Raw genomic sequence first — 18,459 nt, forward strand, 5'->3', positions numbered from 1 at the left:
TATATATATATATATATATATATATATATATAAATGGACTAAGATGAACAAATTTAGATTTTAATAAAGAGCTACGTTTGGGATTATCACTATTATATGTTATACTTCATTATTATCATTATTATGATAATTTTTTGCTATATTAGAACCCTTTTGTCTGTTGACATAGTAAAAAAAACATGTTTTACATTACATTTTGTTTTATTTTTGTTTTAGGGAGCAAGGAGCAAACCGAGCTCCTGATTAAACAAAGAGGGGAAAATGACCATCTATTCACGGGGGCCAAAAACTCCGCCACGGCGGGATGGAGGTAAGGCTGATGTCCATTTTTGTACATCTTTGCATCCCTGTGTTGATGTGATCTTGTGTTTACCTTTTCTCTTGCTTCCCTCTGTGTTTAGAGCAATACTGGAAAAGATTGGGCTGAAGGGGAAGGTCCAGCCCTACCAGGCCAAAAAAAAAATGGGACAATTTAAAAAAATATATATAAAGTAGGTAGCCTACAGGTTTGGATTAGTTTTACTGTTACTAAATACTTTTGCTGAAAATTGCTGACATGATTGATTTCCACTGCCTTAGGATTGCAAATATCCAGGGACAGGGGAGGGGGCCAGCGGCAAGCCCACTGCTGGCACTTGGCCGTGGTTTGTCCTCATGGATGAGGTACTGGGGCAGAGGCCATCTATTGCCCCCCCTGTCCTCATTGCCTCCATCCGTGAGGACACACCAGGGCCAAGTGCCGCAGTGGGTGAGCAGGAGAGTGAAGAGGAGGAGGAGGAGGAGGAGGAGGAGGACCAGCCAGGGCCCAGGAGGAAGAGGAGGAGGGAGGATGACCTCCTTGACCTCATAAAGGAGGACATGAGAAGGCAAAATGAGGCAGAGGAGAGGAGGGAGCAGGAGGGGAAAGACAGGATGGAGAGGCTCTTCTCTCTCCTGGAAAAAGTAATAGAAAAATAAATATACATCTATATAGATGTGTTTAATTTGATTTTATTTATGAACTGTGTTTATTTATGATTTTTCTTTATTTTTTATTTGATTGTGAAGATTTTGATGTTTTATGTTGTTATTAAATAAAAAATATTGTTCATTGTTACACGTCTATTCCATTTAGTATTTACAACTTCAGTACAATTTATAACAGGGTTGCATAAAGTGCTACTGTTGAGGAAGAACAAGGGATTAAATATTTTCTTTTATTATCAAGTGATGAAACATTTCACTATTTACAAAAATTACATCAGAAATAACTATTTACAGATTATTATTATTTTATTATTCTTTCTCTTGTGTGTTTTCCTTCTTTCTTCTTCTTTCTTTCTTTCTTTCTTTCTTGTGTGTTTTCCTTCTTTCTTCTTCTTTCTTTCTTTCTTTCTTTCTTTCTTGTGTGTTTTCCTTCTTTCTTCTCCTTTCCTTTATTCTTCTCCTTTCTTCTCTCTTATAATTTTGTCAGCTTTTTCACCGTCTTTTCGGTCGAGGCGTCTTTCTCGTCTTATGGGAGGGAACAGCTGGTGACGCAACCAGGAAATGCCTCGAAGGCTAGACCGTCTCATTTCACAACGGTTGATGCGTCCTTCGGAGGTTCCTCAAGGCTGCATCCTTCGAAGGCCGCAAAGGCCGCGTCCTTCGAGGATGCAGCCTCGCAGTTGGGTCCAAATTGAGACACAGCCATTAACTCCTAACAGAACCTGCTATGACAAGGATAACTGCTGATTGGATGAAAGCACGTCTGTCTTTATAACAGGTGGGAAAGGCTGCTTGACGCCTCATATTCACCCTGCATCAATATTCCCATTCACGTGTTTCTTTCTTCACAACAGCGTGCCGATAGATGTTAACGTATTTGATGAAGAAGCTCTAATACTGAGAGGAGCTTTCTGTGCAGACTGCTGGGTCTCAAAGTTCAGCACTGTGCAGCGTGGAGCCCTCACCATCCACACATGATCTGTGTTTCACTACGTTATATTCAGTTAGAGATGCTGGAAATCTGAATAAAGGTTCTCTATCAGACTGAGTAGGCTGTTAAAATCACTGGTGCCTGTCTTCAACACCTTCCCTGGACAAGGCCTCTAAGTCATCCATTCATTCAGAGAGAGAGAGAGAGAGAGAGAGAGAGCAACAGCCCTCAGGTACAGCATCAAGCAGCCTTTCCCACCTGTTATAAAGACGTGCTTTCGTCCAGTCAGCAATGATCCTTGTCATAGCAGGTTCCGTTAGGAGTTAATGTCGTTGTGTTTTCCTTTTTGTCGTTGTTATTTGTCCTTCAGAGCCACCGTAATTTTAGCATCATTACAATTCTCCAAAAAGTAGCTTTATGGCTTAACAAATCATAGTAAGTGCTCAAAACAGTTAGCACAAATCTCAATTAATACATTACACATTAAAATATGAAATATGAACATCTGAAACCTTTAACAAAATCATTAATTATCCCGGACGATGCAAGAAGACATCAGACCACAGTGAAGTCCTCTTTTCTCTGTGCAGTTCCCACGGCAACCACTGCGCTAATAAATGGCAGTGTTGCACCTTTTTTGCCATAATTTACCAAGCACAAATCTACTCCGTTACATATGTACAACAGAAACTTTTTTTTTTTTTTTACAGAATTTGTTGACAGACAGGAAACATGGGAGAGAGGGGGGGTTGTTTTGTTATTTATTGTACGGTGTCCTCGAGTACCCAGAGAGGCGCCTTAAAATAAAATGTATTATTATTATTATTATTAATAAATATTAAAACACAAACACATAAAAAGTAGTTTAATGTGATATTAAATTAAACCCAATGTTAGTAATAAATAAATGATTTATTTCTACATGTCATGTGTTGCTGTAGTTCTGCTCTCTGACCAGCAGGTGGCGACACTGACTGCAGGATTACACTGTTGTAGAGCAGTTTGGTTTGTATTGATCAGTGATTTTAACACATTAACAGGGATGAAAAGTAACTAAGTACATTTACTCAAGTACTGTAATGAAGTACAGTTAGAGGTACTAGTACTTTACTGTAGTACTGTTAGAGGTACTAGTACTTTACTGCAGTACAGTTTGAGGTACTAGTACTTTACTGTAGTATTTCCATTAAAGTACTGCAGCAGCGTTACCAAACTTAGTTTCCCCGTCTGTCACGTTGGGGCCAGCCAATGAAATGTAAGTTCTGTATGTATGAAGGTTTAATTCCCTCTATGTTTATCTCCTCTACTGTCTGACTGTTCATCAGTTTCATGTTTGTTTGTAATTTCAGACAAAATTTAACCAAGAAACAGCCAAGATTACTGTTTTACTGATTATTGATTATTTACTTTTGTCCACATAGATTTGTTATAAATTCATATATATTCAGTCTGATGTTCAGATACAGGAAACAGACGATACTGGAGCCAACAGGAAGTCTTGTGGTGAACGAACTGTAAAAAGCACCATTTGCCCATCGAGTGTTTAACACTCTGCTGAAAACAGGAACCAAACCTCAGCAACCTGTCCTGCACAGAGAGATAATTACCAGATGAATAACTGAGAATATTAAAGAAAACTATTATAATTAAAATCTAAAGTACAATTATTAGAAAGAAAACTTCATTACTTCCCTGCACTGTTTTCCTGAAGTTAATAAAGTTATAATTTTTGAGATATAAATTCATCATTTAGATTTAATACATCATGAACTCACATTGTTAATCGCATGTAATTGTTTTGGGCTTAGTATCATAATGAATGAGTTAGTAAATGAAAACTAAATTTAGGGCTGTAACTAACATTCACTGTCATATTCAGTCCATTGTGTTTTAACAGTGATCAGAGTGATTTTTTACAGTGTGCAGCAGCTGTGGTGACTGACAGCAGCTTTAAAACAGTCAGTTAGTCAGTTAGTCATCATGATGACGGTCAGACGCTTCAACTCTCTGCTGCTGCTCGCTCTGCTCACAGGTATCTGCTCTTTATATTCACTTTACATCATCAACACTTTACACAGGAAATAATACAATAAGTCATAATGTTAATAAACTTTATTTAGACAGTTTTGCATGTTTCATTCACAAAGTGCAGCTCAGAATAATCAGCAAGTTCAAAAGAAACCAGACAATTGAAACAGTTCAAATATTAAGAGTCTCTTCAGGATGTGATGAAAACCAACATGATCTGTTTATCATCAGATCTTTAAGTGAAGACGCAGAATTTAGATTTGAGTTGCTGACTGGAAGGATCTGAAACACAAAGTTGAAGCTGTTTAAGTCATTAACAGACTCTGTTTGTCTTTCTGTCTTCAGTCAGTGGATCCAGCAGCAGGAAGGTTGTTGGTCGAGCAGGTGAGGACGTCACTCTGCCCTGTAAATATGACATCAAGTATAACGGACCAACAGCAGTCTGTTGGGGCCGAGGATCACTACCACTTAGAGGCTGCAACAACCAGATCATCTCCACAGACGGATATAAAGTGACAACCAGAGCTTCCAGCAGGTATCAGTTACTGAGACGACTGGAGGATGGAGATGTTTCTCTGACGATCCTGAACACCACAGAGGAAGATGCTGGACAGTACGGATGCAGAGTGAAGATAGCTGGGTTGGGGAATGATGAAAAACATCACATCGATCTGACCATTGAGAAAGGTAAGAAATCATTAAAATGATCAGATTGTTTTCCTGACAGAATATTTGTGTGAGATAAACCCATAAACATAAACTTAAGGACTGTCTATGACTTAAGACCCGTTACCATAGTTACAGTAAACTGATAACAGCTGCATGAGTCTCAGGTTTTATCTGTACAGGCTGATTTATGGAAGGTTGCTCAACACTCAACACTTTACTTTCATGTTGCTCCTGATGAATTTTGTCATATTGTGGCCACCAACACAGACATTACTGATGTTACTGATGTTAATGACTTCTGTTAATGTGACTCTGATTTCTGTTTCAGCTCCGTCGACCTCATCAACACCAACCACAGAAACGACTGAACAGACTCCACAGACAGAACAGACGATAAACACATCAGGTACGACTCCAACACACACTAAACATGCTCTCTGAGTGGAAAATAAAATGTCTTCATCATTAACCTTTAAACCAGAATCTCTGGTAAGACATCCAGACCTTTCTTTTCTTGAGCTTCATGATGACATCATATGTTACCCTAAAAACAGCTGCTTTCATTTCGTCCTGCAGGTCAGGTGACCGTTACAACTTCCTCAACCAGCATCGACCCCGAGGTGAGAGATAAAGATTTCCTGTGTTAAAGGACAAGATGAAGCTATGAAAACATTTCTGTGGTTTATTCACTTCTGTCATAAAGTGATAAAGGAGATGTGTTTTGTGGAGTCATGATGTGTTAAAACACGTCTTAGTAGAAAGAGACTTTATAGTTTAACTGTTATGTAGCCCATCTATTGAAGAGGCTAATGCCAGTTCTTAACACAGTGTGTATATATACATACATATATGGACAGAAGTATTGGGACACACCTGTTAATCATTGAATTCAGGTGTTTTACAGTCACAGGTGTATAAAATCAAGCAGCTAGCCATGCAGTCTGCATTTACAGACATTAGTGACAGAATGAGTCGTTGTGAAGAGCTCAGTGAATTCAGACTTGGTGTCAGAGGATGAATCCTTTACAATAAGTCAGTTCATTACATTTCTTCCTGCTAGATATTCTACAGTCAGCTGTTAGTGGTATTATTGAAGAGTGGAAGTGTTCGGGAACAACAGACCACCAGTTCAAACTTCCTCTGACATTAACATCAGCACAGAAACTGGATGAGTTTCTAAAACCAAGCAGCTGCATGAAAGCCTCACATCACCAAACACAATGCAGAGTGATGGATGGAGAGGTGTAAAGCTCGCTGCCACTGGACGAATCACGCTTCTCTGTCTGTAGTCTGAAGGAGTCAGAACGTTACTGACTGACTGTAGAGTTTGGTGGAGGAGGGATAATGGTATGAGGATGTTTTTCAGGGTTCAGCCTCTTAGTTCCAGTGAAGGGAAATCTTAAAGCTTCAGCATACTAAGATATTATGGACAATTCTTTGCTTCCAGCTTTGTGGGAACCGTTTGGGGAGGAACTTTTCTGTTCCAGCATGACTGTTCCCCAGTGCACAAAGAAGCTCCATTAAGACATGACTGAACCCTGACCTCAACCTCATCCAACAGCTTTAGGATGAACTAGAACAGAGATTATGATCCAGACCTTCTCATCCATCATCAGTGTCTGACTTCACAAACACTCTTCAGACACTCCAACATGTTGTAGAAAGCTTCCCAGAAGAGTGGAAGCTGTTATAGCTGCAGAGAGGAAACAGCTCCATATTAATACCTGTAGATTTAGAATGAGAGGTGATAAAAGCTCCTGTAGGTGTAATGAACAGCTGTCCTGATGATCCAGCAGATGTTGAATAATCACACTAATAAAGTGACATTCAGGGGGAATTAGTATATATTTAATTAAAAAAAAACAGATTTCAAATATATTTAAGCTGTTTCTGACAGTTGTGTGGTTTTGTTTTACAGAAGCAGCAGCAGGATAAAGGGAAGAAGACAGATGTTATCATCATTCTGGTGTGCGTTCTGCTCGTGTTGGTCGGCTTGGTCACAGCAGGCATCACCGTTAGCAGTAAGTTTTGTTTTTAACAACCAACAGAAACAGACACAGAGAGGAAGCTGTGGTCAGTCGGCCATGATGGACGTCATGTGATCTGTTGCCAGGCAATGAAATATAAAAGAGATGACTAGCATTGATTGACTATTTTCTGCTTTTCAGGTTTCAATAATGGACAAAAACAACTTAATAAGACAGATTGTGTCTACAGTGATCATGTTTTCAGTCTCAGAGTAGTTCTGTGTAAGACAGACGCTACTGAGCATGTGCAGAACTCTCCAGTTTAATCCAGTATATCAGTGTTTAACATGATTCTTTATTCATGTTTTTATTCCTGATGTTTTTCTGTCTCTGCAGGGAGAAGATGGAACCAACATAAAATGTAAGTTTCATTTATGACTCATCTGATCGGCTAACTTCGACTTCTTCTATGTTTTAATATGTCAACTTTGTTTTGTCGTAATGTTTCTCTGATGATAAATCATGACTCAGCAGAGACTTCATTAGTCAGCAGGGAGTCTCAGAGTCTCTGAGGCCTCATGAAGTCTCACCTGGAAACATCTGACACCTTCACATCATCACGGTGTTATCACCTTCATCACATTCACAAGACTCAGTGAAGCTGTGAAGTGTTCACACTGAAACTCAGTGATGAAAAGAACCACAAACCACACAACTTATTTCTTTCTCTTTAGTTCCCACCCATCCCCCGATATTAATAAACCAAATGTACAAGTGGAGGACGTATTCAGATCCTTTACTTCAGTAAAAATACAAATACAGTAAAGTAAAACTACTCAGAGCTTGATGTAGTTAAAGTACAACAGCAAAAGAAGTGATTTTAAACAACCTGGTTTCAAAGTTCCTGATAAATTGAGCATGTTGAAGCTGGAGAGTATTTTTCTTTCAGCAGAAACAGAAACTGATGGACGGAGACTAAAACGTTGAGAGGAAACCTCTGAGGTTTCTCTGCTGACTGATAACACTCACTGAGCGCGCTCACGATGACACACTCTTTTAAATGTCACATGGTAAATGTTAAATGCAGAAGTGAGGGGAGCTCACGGTGTGTTAGTGTGAGCTCAAACCACAGTGTGTTCATAACCAACCAGCATAAAGCAACAAGACCAGTAAGTGACAGAAAAACTCATGAATACAACAGCACAGGATGTTTGTATCCTTCCAGTGATTCATGGATCATTACAGGAAATACTGACACCAAACAAAGAAGAACTGAACAGGTGATGAATCATGTGACTCTGTTGTCTCTCAGCCCTCAGCAGCAGCAGCAGCAGCAGCAGCAGCAGCAGGAGGAGGAGGAGCCGGAGCTGATGTACAGTGTGATCCAGTTCAGGTCTGACCCACCGGCTGTGGAGCTCCAAAATCAAGGTCCTGCGATAGAGAACATCTACCAGAACCACAGCGCCTGTGAAGCTGTCCGCAACAGCGACTGTGTGTACGAGGTTTGACGCTGAGGCCTGAGAGGACGACGAGCTGCAGACGAATAACACAAAGCAGGAATCAGCTGTGAGACGGACCTGAACCGTCACAACAAACCAGACTCTGAAGCTTCAAGACTGCAGAGAAACCAACTACGAGTCCCAGAGGGCTTTGCTGCAAGAAACATCCAATCAGAGAGCTTCAGACGGCGTCCACGTCATGTGATGATGGAGGATGTTGATGACCTGCAGGCGTTCAGGTCATGAAGACGACTGCTTGTTTTTATATTTAATTTAATATCACATCAAACTACTTTTTATGTGTTTGTGTTAATATTTAAAGAAAATGAGCTGCTGCTTTTTATTGTATCAGCTCAGCATTTAAATCTTTCTGTGTGTAATATTTGTTAAACATTAATGTATCAACTCTTTTATAAATCTGTAAATAATGAATAAAAGTTGAGAATGTGTTCTTATCTCTCATGTCTTCATGTTAACAGTGACCAGTTATTTTCTGCTATCAATATTAAAGCAGTATAAAGTTAAAGCTGAAGTATTTTACTTTGAATTTTAAACTTAAACTTTTCTGGTTTCAGGCCTCCGTAGATTTAAAGTAATTTGTTTAAATTAAATATATATATATAAAGTATTTAAGTAAATATATATTAAGTAGTAGAAGTTCATTGTTTCTTCAGTACTTGAGTAAATGTACTTAGTATCTTATCTGTGCAGGACAGGCTGCTTTGGTTTGGTTCCTGTTTTCAACTCTTTGGACAGATGACACTATTTTTAGTTAGCTCACCACAAGACTTCCTGTTGGTTGCCTTCAGTATCACCTGTTTCCTGTATCTGAACATCAGACTGAATATATATGAATTTATAACAAATCTATGTGGACAAAAGTAAATAATCAATAATCAGTAAAACAGTAATCTTGGCTGTTTCTTGGTTAAATTTTGTCTGAAATTACAAACAAACATGAAACTGATGAACTGTCAGACAGTAGAGGAGATAAACATACTCAAACTAAATGTACTAAATGTACTTAGTTACTTTTCATCCCTGTTAATGTGTTAAAATCACTGATCAATACAAACCAAACTGCTCTACAACAGTGTAATCCTGCAGTCAGTGTCGCCACCTGCTGGTCAGAGAGCAGAACTACAGCAACACATGACATGTAGAAATAAATCATTTATTTATTACTAACATTGGGTTTAATTTAATATCACATCAAAATACAGTTGCTGGAAAGATGAGCAATTACTAATATTTTAAAAAATACATATACACCACTTAGACATTTTTACCATAATCCTCTAATATATTCTCTCTAAATGGATTAAAAGCAGAAATTTGATGCTGGGTCCACAAAACAAGAATGTGTGAAGTTATTCATACGTTTATTTTCACATTTTAACCCTTTAAATTTAAACTAAACCTCATGGACACTAACAAACATCACTGATCCATAAACAGCAGCTTTCATTCAGGTTCATGTTCAAAGTGTTTCACAGCTGACAATAAAACAGAACAAATGAAAAGCCTGAGACAGTCAATGTTAACTGTCTCAGCTCAGTTTAACATGAATGTTTCAGAATAAAAGCAGAATAATGAATGTTTCAGAATAAAAGCAGTAACAGTAAATATAATCTTTTAATCTGAGATAAATGAGTGTCTGTGATGTTCAGTCAGTGTTTCGTCATGTCTCGTCTCCTCCAACAAAAACTATAAAAACCTGAAAACATCTGATCAGACGAGTCAGACGAGTTCATCTGAAACCGGTCATGTGACTGACGCTCATCCTCGTCCAATCAGAGCAGCTCTTCAGTTTCTCTGTCAGACACTCGCAGGTAAGATCTTCATCTGCTCTGCTTTTTATCAGTTTATCAGTTTATATTCAGATTCACACTGAAGGTTTTTATGATGGAGCTTCATGTTTAATGTTTCATATTATTTACTGTGTAGTTATTCTGAACTGTGTTTTGTGTGATTACTGTGTGAGGTTAATGTTTGTTTGTTTCATTTATGACAGAAAGTAAATCTGAGAACAGTTTTTAAATTAATCAAACTTTATTAGTTAATCACTTTTCAAACAGCTGAGTCCAGTTTAAAGAACTTTGTGAGTGATTGACAGCTGATAATAAAACGTGTTAGTGTGTGTGTGTATTAGAGGTATGTTGTGTGTGTGCGTGTGTGTGTGTGTGTGTGTGTGTGTGTGTGTGTGTGTGTGTGTGTGCGTGTGTGTGTGTGTGTGTGTGTGTGATTGTAAGTCTATGTAATGTCCCCAGAAGTGACCATGGTCTGATGTGTGTGTGTTCTTGTCTTTCTATCTTTGAGAGAACCAGTTTCTGTTTAGAACTAGTGAGGATATTTTGGTCCATTTTAGATTGTGTGTGTGTGTGTGTGTGTGTGTGTGTGTGTGTGTGTCAGGATGAGCTGGCCGGTGCTTCAGCAGCCTCAGTCTCTGGTCTATTCAGATGCAGCTCAGTGGTCTTCAGGAATCTGTGACTGCTGCGACGACATGAAAGACTGTACGAAGAAACACAAACTAAAATATTTACTGAATATTAGTCATTATTTGTTTGATTATTTGATTATTTGTTTGTTTATTGTTTGTTGTGCTGCAGGCTGCTTTGCGTGCTGGTGCTGTCCCTGCTTCGCCTGCAGGACCAGCAGACAGTGGGGTCAGTGTCTCTGTCTCCCCCTGCTGGACGCTTTCGGCTGCATCCCACCCATCACCATGTCCATGAGGGTCTCTGTCCGCCATCACTACGGCATCCAGGTGAGGACAAAAGTCTGCATTTGTACTGTGAGAACGTATCGTATCGTATAACGTGAGATCATGTTATCTGTAGTTTAACGTTGCGTGTTTATTTTGTCTTCAGGGTAATCTGTGTACGGACTGTGTTTTCTCCTGCTGCTGCTCGTCGTGTGTCTGGTGTCAGATTTCCAGAGAGATAAAGAAGAGGAAGCTTCCTGCTGTGCTGGGTGACATCATCCATAGCTGATGACATCATTGCTGACATCACAGCTCCTGGACTGACTCAGAACAGCCCCCCCCCCCCCTCACTACACACACACACACACACACACACACACACACACACACACTCCTCCCAGATTTTCTACACACTGCTCCTTTAAACACCAGATTCTTCAGTGAGTTATTAATCAGTGAAGCTCTGTCATTAATATCAATAATCAGTATAACCAATAACAGGCTGTTTAACATGTTTACTGACATGTAATCATTATGTTTTCTGTCATATTTAACAAACATTTTGATTTATTTATATTTATAACTTTGTATATTCTGTATGTTTTCTGTGTATTTTCTATCTTATATATATTTAATTGATATATTTAATTTATCTTTCTACACAAAATACTCACAAAAAGAATTTACTGAGAATATTTATAATTAAAATAAATTTTAAAAAAAGAAAAAAGTGTCTGAATTCTGTCGTCAGGATCAAACTCTTTTGTTGGTTTTATGTTCTGAAAACTGAACATCATATTTGTTATTTGGGTATTTTATAAAATATGAACCTCGATTTTTATCCTTATTAATGTGACTTTTTATGAATCTAGTTTTATCAGAGTTTAACCTTCATTTCGAGTTTTTGTTAAAGATGTCAAAATACATACATACAAATAATTACTTTTCAAAAAGACATGTAAATGGTTCCTGATTGACTTGATCCCCCAGATTAAATGTAATATTTAGATTAATTATATTAAATATATTCTTTGTTTAATATAAAAAGGTTATATAAATGTACTTAGTTACTTTTCATCACTGTTAATGTGTTAAAATCACTGATCAATACAAACCAAACTGCTCTACAACAGTGTAATCCTGCAGTCAGTGTCGCCACCTGCTGGTCAGAGAGCAGAACTACAGCAACACATGACAAACACGTAGATGTGTAGAAATTTAGAAATAAATCACCTAATTATTAGTAGATTTTTTATTAGATTGGGTTTGATTTAATATCACATCAAACTACAGTTGCTGACACGATGATTAACTCAAAAATATGTTTAATAAACAGTTTAAAACAATAAAAACCTTCACAGAGCGTCACGTGCAGTTCCTGTTTCCGGCCTGCTGGCGGCGCTGCTGAGTTCATCACTCACCGGAAAAACACGAAGAAGAAGCTCAAACACGTGTGTCTCCGTGCATGCTGTGAATTCAGGATCAGACAAACATTTACCGATTATTGATTATTAAACCTGATCAGAAATGACGAAGACAAAGAAGGAGAAGGTGTCAACTGACGGAGAGGAGGCGGGAGCCGAAGCCGGTACTGGAGCCGGTACCGGTACCGAGCGGAGCTACCAGGAGCTCATCTCATGTCTGAACCCCATCGCTCAGCCGCTGGCCTCCAAAAAACTCAGCAAGAAACTCTACAAATGCGTCAAAAAGGGTAAAAATCTCCTTTAAACACGACAAACAGCTCAGATATCTGCAGCTTTAGGGAGGAAACACCAAACAGCGTTAAACAAACATGAAAGTTAAAGTTTGTCTCGTGCCAGCAGATGTTAGGAAACTTTTAGATCCTTAAATTAAATTATTAATGCAGCTTAAAGACAGAATAATTAAATCAGCTCATGTCTTATTGTTGAAATGTCCACAGTTTGGGAATATTTGGTCTTTTTGTGAAGAAATGTTAGAAACGGTGTTAATGGCTCCGGTTTGAGCCTCGTGCTGCCAGCTGAGAAAAATACTAAAGAAAAGTGTCTAAAATGTTTTATTAGTTTGTTTTTATTAATTAGAGACAAGAAGGTGTTTAATTAATCATGAGTTTGGATCCAGTTTTGCTGCTTTAAGCCGTTTTCTTCACTTTCTGATGTTTTTTAAGCTAAAACACGAAACTGCCTTTAAATAACTGAGGATTTAAGACTTGTTGCAGGTCAGCAGATGTTAGGAAACACTTCAGATCGTTAAATGAGATGTTTTAAGAATCGTAATAATATAATAATTAACTCGGCTTACATCATGTCTGTGAAATGTCCACAGTTTGGGAATATTTGGTTATTTTATGAAGAAATGTTGGAAAATGTGTGAATGGCTCCGGTTTGAGCCTCGTGCTGCCAGCTGAGAAAAATACAAAAGAAAATAATCCTGAAATTATTTTGTTATGTTTTATTAGTTTGTTTTTATTCATTATAAGACAATAAGACGTTTGGTTAATGTTAATATTTGATCTAGTTTTGCTGCTTTGTGCCTTTTTCTTTAGTTTTTCGTGATTTTATGGTTAAACTCCTTTTTTATAAAACTCTAGATTATAGATTTGTTGTGTATCAGCAGATGTTACAGGTGAGATGATGTCAGAGTCGATGGAGTCTGATCAGTTAAATCTTGTCACATAAATGTCCACAGTTAAGAGTTAAACAGTTATTTGATCAGGAGACTCTTGTTCATGTCGTCAGTTTATGTGTTTGATCAGATAAAGTGAATAAATCAGATCTTTGACTGAAGTTTGGTTCTCTGTCGTCTCTCAGCTTCCAAAGTGAAGAACATCCGCAGAGGAGTGAAAGAAGTTCAGAAGTTCATCAACAAAGGAGAGAAAGGGTGAGTCGGCCATGTTTCTACTCCACTGTAAAGGCTCATTCGGTCTGTCGATGATGGTAAAGAGTGTTATATGACCTGATGTCTCTCTGCAGCATCTTTATTATAATATAGGGTTAGGATGTGATAGTAAAGTGTGTGTGTGTGTGTATAACCTCTGTGTGTGTCTCCTGTCTCTCTGCAGCATCGTGGTTTTGGCCGGCGACACGCTGCCCATCGATGTTTACTGTCACCTTCCCGTCATGTGTGAGGACAGAAGTCTGCCATACGCTTACATCCCGTCTAAGATGGTGAGTCTGCAGGTCATTAGTCCCATGATGAGGTTATAAATACAGACTTAGGACGCAGTGACATGACCTCAAACACGGTTGCCTCCGACACGTTGCACAAAAAGAGACAGTTTACTCTCATAAAACATGCACAGTGTGTGTTCGCATGCTGTGCGCCGGTAAAACACAACACAGCCAATCAGTTAACACAACGTACTATGATTAAAAAGTGCAAGCTTGTTCTTCTGAGTCATGCCTGTGTAGTGCAGTACTACAGATACTTGTGTAAAAGCAGACATACTGATTCAACTCTTTACTCCAGTAAAAGTAAGACTTAGTTTAATAACTTAAAAGTCGTCAAATGACTTACTTTTAGGCTTTACACCATCAGGATTTTTGGGGCCAATCAGTGAGTTTAAATAAACCGATCACCGAACCGATCACATATTCTTAAACTTGGCTTCTCCTCCTCGTGTTCCCTCCAGGTACATTTGTGAGTTGAAACATTTTGCAGATGCTTCCCCACGAGGTTCTTTAGTGTTTTATCTGTCTGCCCACAACATCCACATGTTTGTTTGAATCCAACAGCTCATGATTCAAGATTCAAAAAACTTTATTGTCTGTCACATGGTCACAGGGCTCAAAACTAACTGTCGGATTCAAACAAACATGTCGGTGGATCTTCTTCAGAGTAAATGAGATAAAACACAAGCCATCTGCAAACTATGCAACGGGACCATCTGCAAAAAGTTTCAACATGACGACATTGATCGGATCGGTGAATTAAAACATTACAGCCGATCTCACTAATTACATAAAATGCTAAATATCGGCCGATCAGATTTAACCGATCTGATTGTCGTAAAGCCTTCTTACTTAAACTTACAAATTGTGTTAGTTTATATAATGCAGATTAGTAAAATATGACTTATGAGGGTCACAGTCACAGACTGTAGAAACTTAGCATTTCATAATTGTGGTAGCAGCGGTGCAGCAGATGTAATGAAGTCCACGCAGCACGCTGGATGTAAACTAATATTAAGCCTATAGCCTATTCATTATAATGTCCATGGACATACACTGAGTTATTTTGCCTTAATAATGATAAAATAGTCGGATTTGGAGCCTATATATGCATGATGTCTCTGTGTTGCATTTAGTGTTGTTTAAAATCACCTGATCCCTAACCCAGGGCTTAACTAGTGTTGCCTTAAAAATAATCGACTCCCTGGAAAATTGTCTTTTCCCGGGATTTAAAATGCCTTATTTTCTTGAAAAATATTAATCCCTAGTGCTCATGCGTGACCAAGCATACCGAGCTCAAGCACAATACACTTACACGCACACCAGCCAAATAATCCGGATTTTAGGGGGCGAACGGGCTCGGGCTCAGTACGACTGTGAGTGAATCCTGAAAGCAGAATCAACATTCAGGATTAAATTGAGCTCAGTTTGATTCTTCGTGGTTTAAATCAGACTGAACATGAAAGAAGAATCTCTGTTATAGATATAAAATATAAAATATAAGAAACATGTTGAATTATTGACTTCATTAAATTAAAAGTCGTGCTGAGTTCACACAAACATTATGACGTAATATAAGTTTTATTTATTGTCCATAATAACGACCAGAGAATTATTACTGCTGTTTATAAAACATTATGATTAAAGTTATTGATCCTTTTACATCCAGATCATCATCTCTGTATCTTACTGGTGAATAAGACTCATAAACATATTACGTTAAAGGTTTAATACGCCAGTTTTTACTGTAATAATCTGACGTTACAGCTGTTTAATATTTATTATTTAATTCTTTGACCCTGAAAGTTATAAAAGTTATTAATGAATAAGCACTAAATGTATAAATGATAAACTCTTAGTGTCTCAGTCAGCACGGTTACATGCAGCAAAAAATTATAAGAAGGAAAATGATGCAGGAGATGTTACGCTACTGTAGCATCGTCCATCTCCTCGTACACCATCTTTGTTTGAAAGCTGTCAGATAGTTTGTTGTTGCTGTTGAGTAGAGGTCAACAGGAAGTGGCTCTTTGTTGAGAGGGCTACAGTTCCACATAGCGTAACGGAGTCAGCCATGCTCCGGACATTTATTCTCTGAACGGCACGAACACTCAGACAAGTGATCCGGTCTCATGCATCTCTTTATCTGATACCATCCATACCACTATGTGCTGCATGTAAACGTACTGAGTGTTTGCTCGTCTTTAAACGTGACCATGCTAACCTTCTTTTATTAGTCTGTCTGTGTCACATGTCTGACCCTTCAACCAATCAGAGGCCTCGCTGACCCCCCCCCTCTCTTCCTCTCTGCAGGATTTAGGATCCTCGGCCGGATCCAAGAGGCCGACCTGCGTGATCCTGATCAAACCTCACGAGGATTATCAGGACGCCTACGACGAATGTGTGGAGGAAGTGACCAGCCTCCCCAAACCTCTGTGAGCCAATCACAGAGCAGCTCTGAGTGATGTCACCGAGCAGAGTGATGTCACCGAGCAGAGTGATGTCACAGAGCCGCTCTTTAAAGGAACAGTCCGACATTCAACCTGAACTGAGTTTAACGAGTCGGAGCCAATCATCTTCTGACTTCAGAGTTACGACCAATCGCAGCGAGGCGTCTGTGAGGCGGCCGCCCGACCAGCCAATCAGAGGAGAGAGCAGCTCCTTTTCAGTTTAACGTGAAACCTGACGACGCGATGCGGAAAACGCCGGAAAACAGAATAAAGTTTATTTTACTGTCTGAAAAAAGATTCTCTGAAAGTTTTGATTAAAGAGAAAAAATAAAAATTCAGTTTTTTATGAAGTTTAATGAACTTTAAAATGATCTGAAACATCCTGATAAATAATTAAAATAACTTCTAATCAAAGCTTCAGTTAGTTTTAATGTTTCAGGAAATAATAAAACAACAGACGTAAAATAAACGATTGAATATTTTTCTGGTTTAATCTGAAAACTGTCGACGGTTTTATTGTTTTTTCTTTAACATCAAAAACATCAAATACTTGTTTCCTTTTGAATGATTTTTGGTGTTTGTGCTGTTTTTTTATTTTTATTATTTTTAATAAATATAAAAGCAGCTTTATGTTGGTGAAACTTTCTTATAAATATGTTTTTTGTTAAAAAAAAATAACGTGTGATTCAGATTCTTTTTTCTAATTAAAAGAAATTTGACTTGATTTTTGTCTGAACTTGTTTTTTTCAGCTTAAAGCAAGATTAATATTTCTCTCATTGTTCATCTGCTGATATTTTTGACTTGTGTAGTGATTTAAAAAGTGTGTTAACCTCCTTAAGTTTTGTTATATAGTTGGAAAATTCAATATTTCAACCTGCAGAGTTATTGGAGGATATTCAGACTGCTTTTATGACTTTTTTGCAAATCAAGATAAATGAAGTTATTATATATTTTTATTTCCTATCTGGTCTATAAAGTAAAACCAGAAAGTCTCTAAACTCCAGAGTCATGGTTGATGTTTACAGAAGTTAAATAAGTTGGACTAAAAAAAAAAAGGTTTAAATAGATTAAAAAGACAAAAGAAAAACATGAATGAAATGTAATAAAAAAATTAAAATTTATAAAACAAAATGAAGAACAGCAAAATAAAATAGAATTAAGAAAGTAGAACATTTTAAACATCAAAGGAAATAAAATAAAAATAGAATAAATTTACTTTTTACAATGATTATTTTTAAAAATTACTAAAACAATAAAGTTACAGTAAAGAATAAAGTTACTGAAACAGAAAAGCAGATTAAGTTTCCTCAGAGCTTCTTCTGCTGCAGTTTGACGTTTCAGCCACAAGGGGGCAGCAGAGCATCATGGGAGCTGTAGGCTGCAGTTCCTCCTCTGGCCACTGAGGGGCAGCAGCAGGTTAATAAAGTTATTAATCATGTTTGATGTATATTAAATAGGCAGATAATCAACATTTATTACAGTTATTCACAATTATTTTAAAGCACTGAGAGAACGATAAACTGTGACTGAATAAAATAAATAAATAAATGTGATGATAGAAATGAATCCTTCACTCAGGAGATTTAGATAATGATATAAAAACAGAGAACAGGTTAAATTTATTTCACTTTTAAAATGTCCTCAGTGTCTTTGTGTCGACTCCTGAAACTTTGAAACCTGATTTTTACAATAAACAAACATAAAGCAATAAAATAACAGATTTAATAATTTACAGGGTTTTTAGTTATTAATGGATTAAATCTAATAAATCTCCCACAGTCACTGCGAAGGAGGATTAATATATATCTCTAATAAATCAATATTTGGTCATTTTTTTGCATATTTTTTCTTTGCTACTGTGAAATAAATCCAGGATATTTTCATCTTTACAAGCCTTTAAAATCTTTCTATATTTAATAACATAAAGCCCTTAATAAAAATCAAACCTTAAACTAAGAAATCAAAGGTTAGGGGGTTGTTATTAGTTTAGTAACAGTAATAAAGGATTGTCCTTGACGTTTCTTCCTTAAATCAGTGATTCATTCTGTGTCATAAAAAGGTCAGAGGTTATAAGGCTCCAGCTGTTAACCTTAAGGTGGTC

At 37.6% G+C, this 18,459-nt stretch overlaps 3 protein-coding genes across 3 annotated transcripts; all 3 read left to right on the forward strand.

Annotated features, from left to right (window-relative positions):
- The first annotated feature begins 3,869 nt into the window (after positions 1-3,869).
- LOC128371702 (hepatitis A virus cellular receptor 1 homolog) lies at positions 3,870-7,165 on the forward strand. The gene is made up of 7 exons (XM_053332081.1): positions 3,870-3,929; positions 4,271-4,612; positions 4,923-5,000; positions 5,171-5,214; positions 6,513-6,615; positions 6,958-6,982; positions 7,093-7,165. The coding sequence occupies exons 1-7, from the start codon at positions 3,878-3,880 to the stop codon at positions 7,163-7,165; spliced, it is 717 nt and encodes a 238-aa protein (XP_053188056.1). The 5' UTR covers positions 3,870-3,877.
- A 3,308-nt stretch (positions 7,166-10,473) lies between these two features.
- LOC128371703 (cornifelin homolog B-like) lies at positions 10,474-11,050 on the forward strand. The gene is made up of 3 exons (XM_053332082.1): positions 10,474-10,573; positions 10,670-10,824; positions 10,928-11,050. Exons 1-3 carry the CDS (start codon positions 10,474-10,476, stop codon positions 11,048-11,050), a joined length of 378 nt encoding a protein of 125 aa, XP_053188057.1.
- A 1,150-nt stretch (positions 11,051-12,200) lies between these two features.
- Positions 12,201-17,069, forward strand: nhp2 (NHP2 ribonucleoprotein homolog (yeast)). The gene is made up of 4 exons (XM_053332243.1): positions 12,201-12,472; positions 13,551-13,620; positions 13,802-13,907; positions 16,221-17,069. The coding sequence occupies exons 1-4, from the start codon at positions 12,289-12,291 to the stop codon at positions 16,344-16,346; spliced, it is 486 nt and encodes a 161-aa protein (XP_053188218.1). The 5' UTR covers positions 12,201-12,288; the 3' UTR covers positions 16,347-17,069.
- The last annotated feature ends 1,390 nt before the right edge of the window (positions 17,070-18,459 follow it).

Source organism: Scomber japonicus, chromosome 13, assembly GCF_027409825.1.
Source record: "Scomber japonicus isolate fScoJap1 chromosome 13, fScoJap1.pri, whole genome shotgun sequence".
Classification (NCBI taxonomy): domain Eukaryota; kingdom Metazoa; phylum Chordata; class Actinopteri; order Scombriformes; family Scombridae; genus Scomber; species Scomber japonicus.

What these genes read in the sequence shown, in the direction of transcription:
- LOC128371702 (XM_053332081.1), top strand. Translation starts at nt 3,878, where the DNA reads ATGATGACGGTCAGACGCTTCAACTCTCTGCTGCTGCTCGCTCTGCTC. An exon ending in GCTGCTCGCTCTGCTCACAG is followed by an intron (nt 3,930 to 4,270) that starts GTATCTGCTCTT and finishes TTCTGTCTTCAG; the next exon opens with TCAGTGGATCCAGCAGCAGG. An exon ending in ACAGACGATAAACACATCAG is followed by an intron (nt 5,001 to 5,170) that starts GTACGACTCCAA and finishes TTCGTCCTGCAG; the next exon opens with GTCAGGTGACCGTTACAACT.
- LOC128371703 (XM_053332082.1), top strand. Translation starts at nt 10,474, where the DNA reads ATGAGCTGGCCGGTGCTTCAGCAGCCTCAGTCTCTGGTCTATTCAGAT. An exon ending in CTGCGACGACATGAAAGACT is followed by an intron (nt 10,574 to 10,669) that starts GTACGAAGAAAC and finishes GTTGTGCTGCAG; the next exon opens with GCTGCTTTGCGTGCTGGTGC. An exon ending in GCCATCACTACGGCATCCAG is followed by an intron (nt 10,825 to 10,927) that starts GTGAGGACAAAA and finishes TTTTGTCTTCAG; the next exon opens with GGTAATCTGTGTACGGACTG.
- nhp2 (XM_053332243.1), top strand. Translation starts at nt 12,289, where the DNA reads ATGACGAAGACAAAGAAGGAGAAGGTGTCAACTGACGGAGAGGAGGCG. An exon ending in CTACAAATGCGTCAAAAAGG is followed by an intron (nt 12,473 to 13,550) that starts GTAAAAATCTCC and finishes GTCGTCTCTCAG; the next exon opens with CTTCCAAAGTGAAGAACATC. An exon ending in ATCAACAAAGGAGAGAAAGG is followed by an intron (nt 13,621 to 13,801) that starts GTGAGTCGGCCA and finishes GTCTCTCTGCAG; the next exon opens with CATCGTGGTTTTGGCCGGCG.